The sequence below is a fragment of the Rhinoraja longicauda genome, chromosome 25 (genome assembly GCF_053455715.1).
Source record: "Rhinoraja longicauda isolate Sanriku21f chromosome 25, sRhiLon1.1, whole genome shotgun sequence".
Classification (NCBI taxonomy): Eukaryota; Metazoa; Chordata; class Chondrichthyes; order Rajiformes; family Arhynchobatidae; genus Rhinoraja; species Rhinoraja longicauda.
The window spans coordinates 4,955,534-4,968,428 of record NC_135977.1 but is presented as its reverse complement, the minus strand read 5'-3'; the positions used below and the strand labels follow the sequence as shown (position 1 = coordinate 4,968,428).

At 50.3% G+C, this 12,895-nt stretch overlaps 1 protein-coding gene across 1 annotated transcript in view; it reads left to right on the top strand.

Annotated features, from left to right (window-relative positions):
* Positions 1–1,300: 1,300 nt before the first annotated feature.
* sez6l (seizure related 6 homolog (mouse)-like) overlaps positions 1,301–12,895 on the top strand; it is a 123,560-nt gene continuing 111,965 nt past the window's right edge. Inside the window, 3 exon segments of the mRNA XM_078421837.1 lie at positions 1,301–1,337; positions 3,532–3,750; positions 11,337–11,492. Of these exon segments, the coding sequence (XP_078277963.1) occupies positions 1,301–1,337; positions 3,532–3,750; positions 11,337–11,492 (412 nt within the window).

Below are 12,895 nucleotides of genomic sequence, written 5' to 3'. Positions count from 1 at the left end.
TATTGTCTATTGTCTTTAGTCAGAGGGTGGTGAATCTGTGGAATCCATTGCCACAGACAGCTGTGGAGGCCAAGTCAATGGATATTTTTAAGGCGGAGATTGATAGATTTTCGATTGGTAAGTGTGTCAGGGGTTGCGGGGAGAAGGTAGGAGAATGGGGTTGAGAGGGAAAGATAGATCAGCCATGATTGAATGGCGGAGTAAACTTGATGGGCCAAATGGCCTAATTCTGCTCCAATAACATATGAATTTATGCACTTATTCTTTGTCACCTGAGATGCTGCCTGACCCGCTGAGTTACTCCAGCATTTTGTGTCTATCTTCGGTATAAACAATAGAAAATAGGTGCAGGAGTAGGCCATTCGGCCCTTCGAGCCAGCACCGCCATTCAATGTGATCATGGTTAATCATCCAAAATCAGTACCCCGTTCCTGCCTTCTCCCCATACCCTGTGACTCTGCTATAATTAAGAGCTCTATCTAGCTCTCTCTTGAAAGCATCCAGAGAATTGGCCTCCACTTCCTGCTGAGGCAGAGAATTCCACAGATTTACAACTCTCTGGGTGAAAACGTTTTTCCTCATCTCCGTTCTAAATGGCCTACCCCTTATTCTTAAACTGTGGCCCCTGGTTCTGCATCTGCAGTTCCTTCTTACACAGATAAGGGCGGGTCTTGGGTTCATGTTCGGCCAGCATGGACATTGTGGGCCGAAGGGTCTATCCCTGTGCAATAGTCTTCCATACTCCATGTTTAATAGACAATAGACAATAGGTGCAGGAGTAGGCCATTCGGCCCTTCGAGCCAGCACCACCATTCAATGTGATCATGGCTGATCATTCACAATCAGTACCCCGTTCCTGCCCTCTCCCCATACCCCCTGACTCCACTATCCTTAAGAGCTCCATCTAGCTCTCTCTTGAATGCATTCAGAGAATTGGCCTCCACTGCCTTCTGAGGCAGAGAATTCCACAGATTCACAACGCTCTGGGTGAAAAGGTTTTTCCTCATCTCCGTTCTAAATGGCCTGCACCTTATTCTTAAACTGTGGCCCCTGGTTCTGGACTCCCCCAACATTGGGAACGTGTTTCCTGCCTCTAACGTGTTCAACCCCTTAATAATCTTATACGTTTCGATAAGATCCCCTCTCATCCTTCTAAATTCCAGTGTATACAAGCCTAGTCGCCCCAGTCTTTTTCTTTGGTTGATGATCGCTCACAGCAACGCTGGAGACTTTAGCTCGTTGTATTTACAACATCGTTGGCACTTGCAATTCTCCAAAACAGGTGAGCAGGAGTCTCAAGATGACCATGAAAGGCAGCAGCACATCCAGCCCCTCGAGTACCAGGTGATGCTATTTTAAAGGTTTAACTGTGGGAATTCCTTCTGGGAAATAGGGTTGCCTGTAATATTATAGCATGTGGGAGTGATACCTCAGGCAGCATTGTAATTAAACTGCATGGAGTGGATTTCCACATGTACATTTTGTCTGGGGAGTAGACTCACACTGGTGTCACTGTTCCCTCACCAAAACTCATTGTTTAAAGCAATCGGTGAATTGAAACATGGCTCAAAGCCATGAGGCCATATTACTTGCCATTTTGAGCTTAGTTTAGTTTAGAGATACAGCGTGGAAACAGGCCCTTCGGCCGGCCGAGTCCGCGCCGACCAGCGATCCCCGCACACTAACATTGTCCTAAGCACACTAGGGACAATTTACAATTATACCAATTAACCTACAGCGTGGAGTCTTTGGAGTGGGGGAGAAAAGCGGAGGTCTCGGAGGAAGCCCACGCAGGTCACGGGGAGAACGTACAAACTCCGTACAGACGGCGCCCGCAGTCGGGATCAAAACCGGGCCTACACACGTCAGGTAAATTTTACATTCACACCAAGCCAATCAACCTACAAACCTGCACGTCTTTGGAGTGTGGGAGGAAACCAGAGGTCCCAGAGGAAACCCACACAGGTCACGGGGAGAACGTACAAACTCCGTACAGACAGCACCCGTGGTCAGGATGGAACCAGGGTCTCCGGCGCTGTGAGGCGTCAACTCTACCGCTGCGCCACCCAATTTGGTTTAATAACGTTTGGATTTCTCCAGTAAAAATGTTTCTGAATCAGCACTCACTTGGTAACGGAGTATACAAACACCACTGGTTGTATATCCAAACACTTCAAAGTGATTCAGAGGGAGAAAAATTGCCCTGAGGCAAGAGGCTATAAAAACATGCAGCAAGGAAATAATATCCTGAATAGTTGTCTTTCAAAGAGACTTTGTGATGAGCTGACCAACTCAAAAGATAATAACATCAAAAATAATCTTCAGGCTTTAGACTTTAGAGATACAACGTGGGAACAGGCCCTTCGGCCCACCGAGTCCGTGCCGACCAGCGACTACCCCGTGCACTCGCACTACCCCACACACACCACACACTACGGACAAGTGTGTGTGGCAGAAGCCATTTCACCTACAAACCTGTACGACTTTGGAACCAGGGCACCCGGAGAAAACCCGTGTGGTCTCAGGGAAAACATGCAAACTCCGTACAGACAGCACCCGGAGTCAGGATCGAACCCGGGTCTCTGGCGCTGTGAGGCAGCAACTCTACCACTGCAGCAGCACTGTGTTATTCGGCCCATCAAGCCTACTCCGCCATTCAATCTTGTCCCTGGTCTATCTCTCCCCTCTCAACCCCATTCTCCTGCCTTCTCCCCATAACCCCTGACACCCATACTAATCGAGAATCTGTCGATCTCCGCCTTAGAAATATCCAATGACTTGGCCTCCACAGCTTTCTGTGGCAATGAATTCCATTGGCAGTAAAGCACTTTGGTCACATTAAGTCACAAACAAAACAGTTAGTGTATTTGTTTTAAGTTGTGTAAATTAATGAATTGGAATCACAAGGAACTGCAGTTGTTGGAATCTCGAGGGGGGGATTGGATAGTCAAATTTTCGGGCTGCAATATGGACAAAATATGCACTCAAAAATCAGACTGAAGGGTCCCGACACTAGACACTCCCTGTCCATTCCCTCCACGGATGCTGCCTGACCCTTTGGGAGTCACTTTGGGGGTGGATCGTTGGCCCACCGGTAGAGTTGCTGCCTTGCAGCGCCGGAGACCCGGGTTCGATCCTGACCACGGGCGCCGTCTGTACGGAGATTGTACGTTCTCCCTGTGACCTCCCTGGGTTTTCTCCGAGATCTCCGGTTTCCTCCCACACTCCAAAGACGTGCATGTTTGTAGGTTAATTGGCTTGGTGTAACTGGTAAAATTGCCCCTAGTGTGTGTAGGGAAGTGTTAGTGCGCGGGGATCGCTGGTCGGCGCGGACTCAGTGGGCCGAAGGGCCTGTTTCCGCGCTGCATCTCTAAACTAAACCAAACAAAACCTTTTGTGTTTTAATGAATTAATTGTTTGTTTTCAAGACTTAGAGCCTAAAGAAAAAAAAGCGATTCCTTTGAAAATGCTTCCAAGTTAAATCCAGAGGCATTTGAGTTACTTATGTAATGATTCTATATTTGTGCGCAGATAAACACAAAACAGTTGGCAAGCCATCTGTCTCCGGCATTTTAATTTCGGGCTTCCTGGTTCATGTATTTTGTGCATTAGTTAATTGGGTGATTGAGAAAGATGCATTCTGCTTCCAAATGAGTGGAAACTCCAAGCAAGGCGCGGCCTGGTGGTGGGATGTCGCCGAGCCGGCCCCTGCCCCGCCCCCACGGCCAGGACGCACTGAAACCCGACAGGGTCAGTAGTGGGTGTGGAGGGGCACCCAGGGGCGACCTCATTAGAAACATCGAAAAATAGGTGCAGGAGGAGGCCATTTGGCCCTTCGAGTCAGCACCGCCATTCATTGTGATCATGGCTGATCGTCCACAATCAGTAACCCGTGCCTGCCTTCTCCCCATACCCCTTGATTCCGTTAGCCCCCCTGAGCTCAATCTCAATGGGGTAGGCCATTTAGAACTGAGATGAGGGAAAAAACTTTTTCAGTCAGAGAGTTGTGAATCTGTGGAATTCTCTGCCTCAGAAGGCAGTGGAGGCCAATTCTCTGAATGCATTCAAGAGAGAGCTAGATAGAGCTCTTAAGGATAGCGGAGTCAGGGGGGTATGGGGAGAAGGCAGGAATGGGGGTACTGATTGAGAATGATCAGCCATGATCACATTGAATGGCGGTGCTGGCTCGAAGGGCCGAATGGCCTCCTCCTGCACCTATTGTCTATTGTCTATCTAACTCTCTTTTAAATTCAACCAGTGAATTGGCCTCCACTGCCCTCTGTGGCAGAGAATTCCACAGATTCACAACTCTCTGGGTGAAAAAGTTTTTTCCTCATTTCAGTTTTAAATGGCCTCCCTTTATTCTAAGACTGTGTGTGGCCCCTGGTTCTGGACTCGCCCAACATTGGGAACATTTATCCTGCATCCAGCTTGTCCAGTCCTTTTATAATTTTATACGTTTCTATAAGATCCCCTCTCATCCTTCTAAACTTACCGAACGACGAAAGGTCTGGATAGAGTTTGATGGATTTGAATAACCCATTGCCACACGTGACATCTCACAGTGAAATTCTTTGCTTGCACATCCAAGAGGTATGTAAGTGGGACCAGAGGCCACAGCCTCAGAATAAACGGACGTTCCTTTAGGAGGGAGATGAGAGAGAATTTCTTTAGTCAGAGGGTGGGTGAATCTGTGGAACTCTTTGCCACAGAAGGCCGTGGAGGCCACTTCAGTGGGTATTCATAAGGCAGATTGACAGATTCTTGATTAGTACGGGGCGTCAGGGTTTCATGGGGAGAAGGCAGGAGAATCGGGTTGAGAGGGAAAGATGGATCAGGCAATTGTGCGACATTGAAAGTTGCAGAGGAATCGAGTCAAATCCAATCCAAAGTGTGTATACAGTTACATCATCGGCGGACACTCGAAGCGAGTATGCCTGTTCTCTCCGAGAACGCCTGTGCGTGACTTTGTTTAACGTGGGGGAGACTGGTGCACAGACAGCCACACACACGGTCCTTGACAGATCTGGGTCAGGATCCAGTGGCGTGGAGTCCAAGACGACCGGGGACCCTTCTCTGCTGCATCTCCTTCATCCACCTTCCCAGCCATTGTGACGCTCCACTAAAGTCAGCCGTCATCCTCCGCCTGTTCCACCCGTTGGGGTCTTGGTTGGATCGCTCTTTGTCAGGGTCCTCCCCCCCCCCCTCCCCCCCCCTCCCCCCCCCCCCCCCCCTCCCCCCCCCCTCGACCTTACCGCCAGGGGTGACCCTACCGGGAGCCTGGCTCCAGACGGCATCGCTCTCAGGGTCTCAGGACCACACGAGCTTCTCCAACACCACAAGGTGACGATCCACGGAGAAGATACAGTTACACTGGCAGGTTTGACCCACACTAACCACAGATTCACAGAGCCACAACTAACCCATCCCAGCAAACCAATAAACCTCTGCATTTTATGACCCACCTGGGATTAAAGATTCAGGGGACAGTTTGTTCAGAGACAGTTATCGGGCAACTGAACCATCCCACCAACATCCGGAGAGCAGTCCTGAGCTACGATACACCTCATTGAAGACCCACGGACTATCTTTAATCGGACTTTATCTTGCACTAAACGTTATTCCCTTAATCATGTAGCTGTTCAATGTACAATGTAATCATGTATAGTCTCTCTGTCCTGGGCCTCCTCCATTGTCAGAGTGAGGCCCAGCGCAAATTGGAGGAACAGCACCTCGTATTTCGCTTGGGTGGATTACACCCCAGCGGTATGAGCATTGACTTCTCTAACTTCAGATAGTCCCTGGTTTCCCTCTATCTCTATCCCCTCCCCCTTCCCAGTTCTCCCACCGGTCTTCCTGTCTCCGACTACATCCTATCTTTGTCCCGCCCCCCTCCCCTGACATCAGTCAGAAGAAGGGTCTCGACCCGAAACGTCGCCCGTTCCTTCTCTCCCGAGATGGGGTCTGTCCCGCTGAGTTACTCCGGCGTTTTGTGTCTACCTAGTCTTTCCGCTGCGATTCATTGAAGACTCCTCGCGCTCTGTGCCCGCGACACCCCGGCAAACGTTCGGCGACAGCCTAGTCGCCGGCAGTCGCCTTAAAATCGCCTAAGTAGGACAGGCCCTGAACTGACAATATGTCAGCAGCAGACAAAAGACAGTGTGGTGTTGTACAACGGGCTGGAAAAATTAAATTTGCCTAATGTGAATTTAAATGGGTAATCTTTCACGAATAAATCTAACTCACAGATATTGCGTTTGCAGCTAATTAGGTTAGGTTTGCCGGTACATGGATGAGTTATTTTTGTCTTCAGTTTGTAACAAATAAGAATGATTAAATAGGAATCTAGCCCTTTTTATACCAGAGATGCAAATTCAGTTTTCGAGTCATAGAGTCACAAAGTGATACAGCGTGGGAATCAGGCCCTTCGGCTCAACCTGCCCACAACATGTCCCAGCTACACTAGTCCCCCACCTGCCTGCGTTTGGCCCGTACCCCTCCAAACCTGACCTCTCCATGTACCTGTCCAACTGTTTCTTAAACGTTGGGATAGTCCCAGCCTCAACTGCCTCCTCTGGCAGCCCGTTCCATACACCCCACCACCCTCTGTGTGAAAAAGCTACCCCTCAGATTCCTATTAAATCTTTTTTCCCCTTCACCTTAAATCTATGTCCTCTGCTTCTTGATTCCCCGACTCTGGGCAAGAGACTCTGTGCATCTACTCGATCTATTCCTCTCATGATTTTGTACACCTCTATAAGATCGCCCCTCATCCTCCTGCGCTCCAGGGAATGGAGACCCAGCCTGCTCAACCTCTCCCTGTAGCTCACACCCTCTAGTCCTGGCAACATCCTCGTAAATCTCCCCTGTACCTTTTCCAGCTCGAATGCATGTATGGTATTATTCGCTTTCAACTGTTCCTGGCTCAATGGTGATTTTATTGCCAGGTGCGGACTGCTAACACAGTGAAATTATTTTTCATACAAAGATTTTCAGTCCAGTTGAATATTGCCGCCTCCCCGATCCTCGATTAGCAAGTGTACAGAAATAGTCCACCCGGCCCACTTGCAAAAGGCGCCATGTTTCGGCACGGTTTTCAGAGTCCAGTCCGTGCTCCAGCTCCTAGGGGCAGTGGCCTGTTCCAGGCGAGCCCCAGGCTTTATCGGGCCTCCAGGACGCCAGGTCCCTCTCCTCGCCCGTCCACCTCTGTTCCCCTGGGGGGGGGGGGGGGGGGGGGGAGGGGGGGGGGTGGGGGGGGGAGGAGGGGGGGGGGGAGGGGGGGGGGGGAGGGGGGGGGGGGGGGGGGGTGAGGGCCTCCCACAGCCGAACCTCGAGGGCACGTTGGGCCTGGGGTTTGCCAACTTCCTCACTCCCAAACACGGGACAGAGGGTGTAACTTCACCGCCCCGCCCCCCACGTGACCTCACCCAGCCAGCGGCCACGTGTCCCGCTCCACCGATGGCGGCCGTTTGTAGGCCCGGACAGTGTAGATCCAGACAGTGTAGGTCCGGACAGTGTAGGTACGGACAGTGTAGGTCCGGACAGTGTAGGTCCGGACAGTGTAGGTCCGGACAGTGTAGGTCCGGACAGTGTAAGTCCGGACAGTGTAGGCCCGGGACAGTGTAGGCCCGGACAGTGTAGGTCCGGACAGTGTAGGCCTGGACAGTGTAGGTGCAGACAGTGTAGGTCCGGACAGTGTAAGTCCAGACAGTGTAGGCCAGGACAGTGTAGGCCCGGACAGTGTAGGACCGGAACAGTGTAGGTGCAGACAGTGTAGGTCCGGACAGTGTAAGTCCAGACAGTGTAGGCCAGGACAGTGTAGGCCAGGACAGTGTAAGTGTGGACAGGTAGGCCCGGACAGTGTAGGCCCGGACAGTGTAGGACCGGGGGCCTGGACGCCACCTAATGGCGGTTGCGTAGCAACCCCACCTCCCCGCCCATTGGTGGAGCGGGAGCACGTGGCCGCTGGCTGGGTGAGGTCACGTGGGGGCGCGGGGCGGTGTCGTCACCTTGTCCCTTATTTGGGAGTGAGATAATTGGCACCCCTAACTCCGTGACCGAGTGGGTTTTCCTCTCCGGGTGCTCCGGTATACTCCCAAACTCCAAAGACATACAAGTTTGTAGCACAATTGGCTTTGGTAAAAAATTGTAAATTGTCCCTTGGACGTGCAGGGATAGTGTTGGTGTACGGGCTGATCGCTGGTCCGACGCGGACTCGGCGGGCCGAAGGGCCAGATTCCGCACTGTACCCCTCTAAAGTCTAAAGCACGAATTGAATATTCTACATCAACTGCAGCATTTCTTTCTAGATCAAATAGCCTCGAAAAGATGGAAAACTATCTATAACCTCATGTATAAACCACCAATACCTAAGGCTACTAATCTAACACTCAACAAACACAGACACAGGTAAGAATAATTTTGCATTAAATTTTTCCTGTCCTTGGGACATCCCCAAAATCCATCAAAGCCAAGAAATTATTCTTGAAGTGCAATTACAATAACACCCTCACCTCACACATGGAAACAGAGAGGATGGAGTTTATTGCCTGAAGAGATGTATATTAGCTCGTGAAGTCAAATTGCAGTTTTATCAGACTTTGGGTAGGCCACACTTGGAGTAGCATAGTTAACTTTATTATTGTCACATGTACCGCGGTACATGTGAAAAGCCTTTTAGTAGAGTGCTATCCAGTCAGTGAAAATACTTTACATGATATCACTTGCTAATCAAGGGCGGCACGGTGGCACAGCGGTAGAGTTGCTGCCGCGAGACCCGGGTTCCATCCCGACTACGGGCGCTGTCTGTACGGAGTTTGTACGTTCTCCCCCCGTGACCGGCGTGGGTTTTCTCCGAGATCTGCGTGGGTTTTCTCCGAGGCGGCACGGTGGCACAGCGGTAGAGTTGCTGCCTTACAGCGAATGCAGCACCGGAGACTCAGGTTCGATCCTGACTACGGGCGCCGTCTGTACGGAGTTTGTACGTTCTCCCCGTGACCTGCGTGGGTTTTCTCCGAGATCTTCGGTTTTCCTCCCACACTCCAAAGACGTACAGGTATGTAGGTTAATTGACTGGGTAAATGTTTAAAAAAATTGTCCCTAGTGTGCGTAGGATAGTGTTAGTGTGCGGGGATCGCTGGGCGGCGCGGACTCGGTGGGCCGAAGTGCCTGTTTCCGCTCTGTATCTCTAAATCTAAATCTAAATCTAAAATCTTCCATTTCCTCCCGCACTCCAAAGACGTCCAGGTTTGTAGGTTAATTGGCTTGGTGTAAATGTAAAATGTCAGGATGGCGTTAGTGCGCGGGGATCGCTGGTCGGCGCGGTCTCTGTGGGCCAAACGGCCGGTTTCCACGCTGTATCTCTAAACTAAACTAAACTAAACTAATGCAACTCAAGTGGAATGAAATGATGCATTCTGTTTCATTCCCACCTCAGGCATTTGGCACCTCGCACATGGTTGGTTGGCTTCCAGGATTGAAGGAAGAGTCGTCAGATTCAGTGACATTTCTCGTACCCGCACAGGGCTCGCTGTCAGCCTAGATACGTCCACTGCCAGCGCAAGTTGCAGTTGTGAGAAAATCCATCTCCCAAGTGGAATAATTAAAAAACAAAGATTGCTGCGCAAACTATTTCTTGGAATCCAGTCTGAAGAAGGGTAGCGATCCGAAACGTCTCCTGTCCCATGTCATCCAGAGATAGACGCAAAGGACACAGGTTCAAGGTGAAGGGGAAATGACTTAATAGGAATCTGAGGGGTGACTTTTTCACACAAAGAGTGGTGGGTGTGTGGAACAAGCTGCCAGAGGAGGTAGTTGAGGCTGAAGTTTAAGAAACTGTTAGACAGGTACATGGACAGGACAGGTTTGGAGGGATATGGACCAAGCGCAGGCAGGTGGGACTAGTGTAGTTGGGTCATGTTGGCCGGTGTGGGCAAGTTGGGCCGAAGGGCCTGTTTCCACACTGTATCACTCTATGACTCTATAACTGCGACTCCAACTGCTGGAATAACTTGGGGTTGCAGAGTGGTGCATATTCTGACCGATGGAGGCCCCTGTGCCGGAAGCCTTCTTGACCGCCCTGACCACTATTGATGCCAACACCTGCACTCCTAGATCCTTCTGCTCTACAACACTCCTCAGTGCCCTATCATTGATCAAGTATGTCGTATCCAATTCTCAGTTGCCTTACCCAACTCTCCCTCCATTATTTTGGGCGCAGCGGTAGAGTTGCTGCCTTACAGTGCCAAAGACCTGGGTTCCATCCTAACCTTGGATTCTTGGTCCTCCAAAATATTCCAAATGGAATTTAAACTGGAGGTGGCGGAGTATGGACTTTAAGCAAGAAGGGCTTCTTGGAGAAGAGCTGCCTTAAATGTAGTTGCGATGTTCCATAAAATCTTGGCAGACCCATGCCTTTAGTCCAACTTGATGCTCCAATACTAAATCATGGGATTCCCTTGGTGTCCCAAAATATTTTCTATTCAGATTTGAAATAACTGATGGATTCACACCCACAACCTCCGAAGAAAAGAATTCTGAATATCTCTAAGCCTCTGCATAAATAAATTTCCCCTCATCTCATCCCTGAATAACCAAACTCTTATTCTGAGGCCAACTATCATATTGCCTGCTAATGCCTTTGAGAGTTTTGGCCTGAGTTCAAAGATTTGGTTATTCACAATCTAGTATCATCTAGTATCTAGTATCATCCAGACAAGGGGGTCACAGTTTAAAGTCCAGAACAAGGGGGTCACAGTTTAAGGTCCAGAACAAGGGGGTCACAGTTTAAGGTCCAGAACAAGGGGTCACAGTTTAAGCATAAGAGGGAAGTATTTTAGGACCGAGATGAGAAAGTTTTTTTTCACACAGAGAGTGGTGAATCTGTGGAATTCTCTGCCACAGAAGGTAGTTGAGGCCAGTTCATTGGCTATATTTAAGAGGGAGTTAGATGTGGCCCTTGTGGCTAAAGGGATCAGGGGGTATGGAGAGAAGGCAGGTACGGGATACTGAGTTGGATGATCAGCCATGATCATATTGAATGGCGGTGCAGGCTCGAAGGGCCGAATGGCCTACTCCTACGCCTATTTTCTATGTTTCTATGTTTCTCATCAGCCCATTTAACCCATAATACTGTTCCTCCATCTCCTTTCGAGAAGGGTTCTCTTTAAATTTGCCATTATGTCTAAGACATTTCATCAGCCCATGACCTTCTGGCAATCCAGCCTGGAGCCACTGAGCCCGTACCAGCGAGAGGTCAGAGGATGACAGAGGGAAAGGTTTAAGGATGTTCTCAAAGGCTTCTTGAGAATGTGTTGGCCCGTGGAATGTGCACGTAGGCCAGATCAAAATGGGAGGAGAAGCAGCCAGGAAGACACTGAGAATGCCTCTCCTCGACTGCAAGCACGCAGAACATCTCCAACAGTGTTGGAAGAAGCACATCACTCACTTCCCACACCGCCCACTCACCTGTCCCACCCAGAACCCTCTGCATCGTCAGTGGTAGAGTCTGTGGCTCCCGTCTTGGCCTCACCTCAGAATCTGCAGACCTGCAGTGGAAACCAGTCATCCTCTGGCCTAAGGGACTCGTGCTGTCTGTACGGAGTTTATAGGTTCTCCTCGTGACCGCGTGGGTTTTCCCCGGGTGCTCCGGTTTCCTCACGCGCTCCAAAGATGTAAAGGATTGTCGGCTAATTGGCTTCAGTAATACATTGTGAATTGCGTGTAGGATAGTGCTGGTGTACGGAGTGATTGCCGGTCGGCACGGACCCAGTGGGACGAAGGGCCTGTTTCTGCGCTGTATCTCTAAACTAAACTAAACTAAACTCATCGAGTTACCCCCCCCCCCTCCCTCCTGCTGACCTAGATCCACCTATAACTTCTCCACCATCCCCCCCCCCCCCTCCACCACCACCACCACAATCAGTCTGAAGAAGGGTCCCATCTCTAAACGTCACCCAATCCACGTTCTCCATGGATGCCACCTGACCTGCTGAGTTACTCCGGCACTTTGTGTCTTTTTTTTGTTGTAAAACCGCCTCCGCAGTTCCTTGTTTCTACAAACAGACCGGAGTGCCTGCCGACCTCAATAATCTCATTAAACTTTTCCACCCAGGAGATGAACGTTGCCCATCAGCCAAACAGAATGACCACCGTAGACCGGCGGACCGTTTCACTGGGACACCTCCGCTCAGTCCGCCTTAAACTTCCTGATCTCCTGGTGGCTCAGCACTTCAACTCCCCCCTCCCACTCCCAGTCTGACCTTTCTGTCCTGGGCCTCCTCCATTGTCAGAGTGAGGCCCAGCGCAAATTGGAGGAACATCACCTCATATTTCGCTTGGGCAGCTCACACCCCAGCGGTATGAACATTGACTTCTCTAACTTCAAACAGAACCTTGCTTTCCCCTCTCTCTCCATCCCCTCCTCCTTCCCAGTTCTCCCACCAGTCTTACTGTCTCCGACTACATTCTATCTCTGTCCTGCCCACTTCCCCTGACATCAGTCTGAAGGAGGGTCTCGACCCGAAACGTCACCCATTCTTTCTCTCCAGAGATGCTGCCTGACCCCACTGAGTTACTCCAGCATTTTGTGTCTGCCTTCGATTTAAACCAGCATCTGCAGTTCTTTCCTACACATGATAATCGTAGATGTAGGTGTGAGGAAGGACGGGTGTGGGGGAACAATTGGACACCATTATGAAAGACCTCAAGTCTGCAGGCAATAGACTTGAGTGTAGAGGTTGGATGGCCAGGTTGCACTTATATAAGATGTTGGGGGAGGCCGCATGGAGAGCATGGTGTGCAGATCTGGGCACCATGTTATCGGAACGATGTTGCTAAGCTGGAAAGGGTGCAGAGTTTACGAGGATGCTGAGAGAGAGAGAGAGAGAGAGAGAGA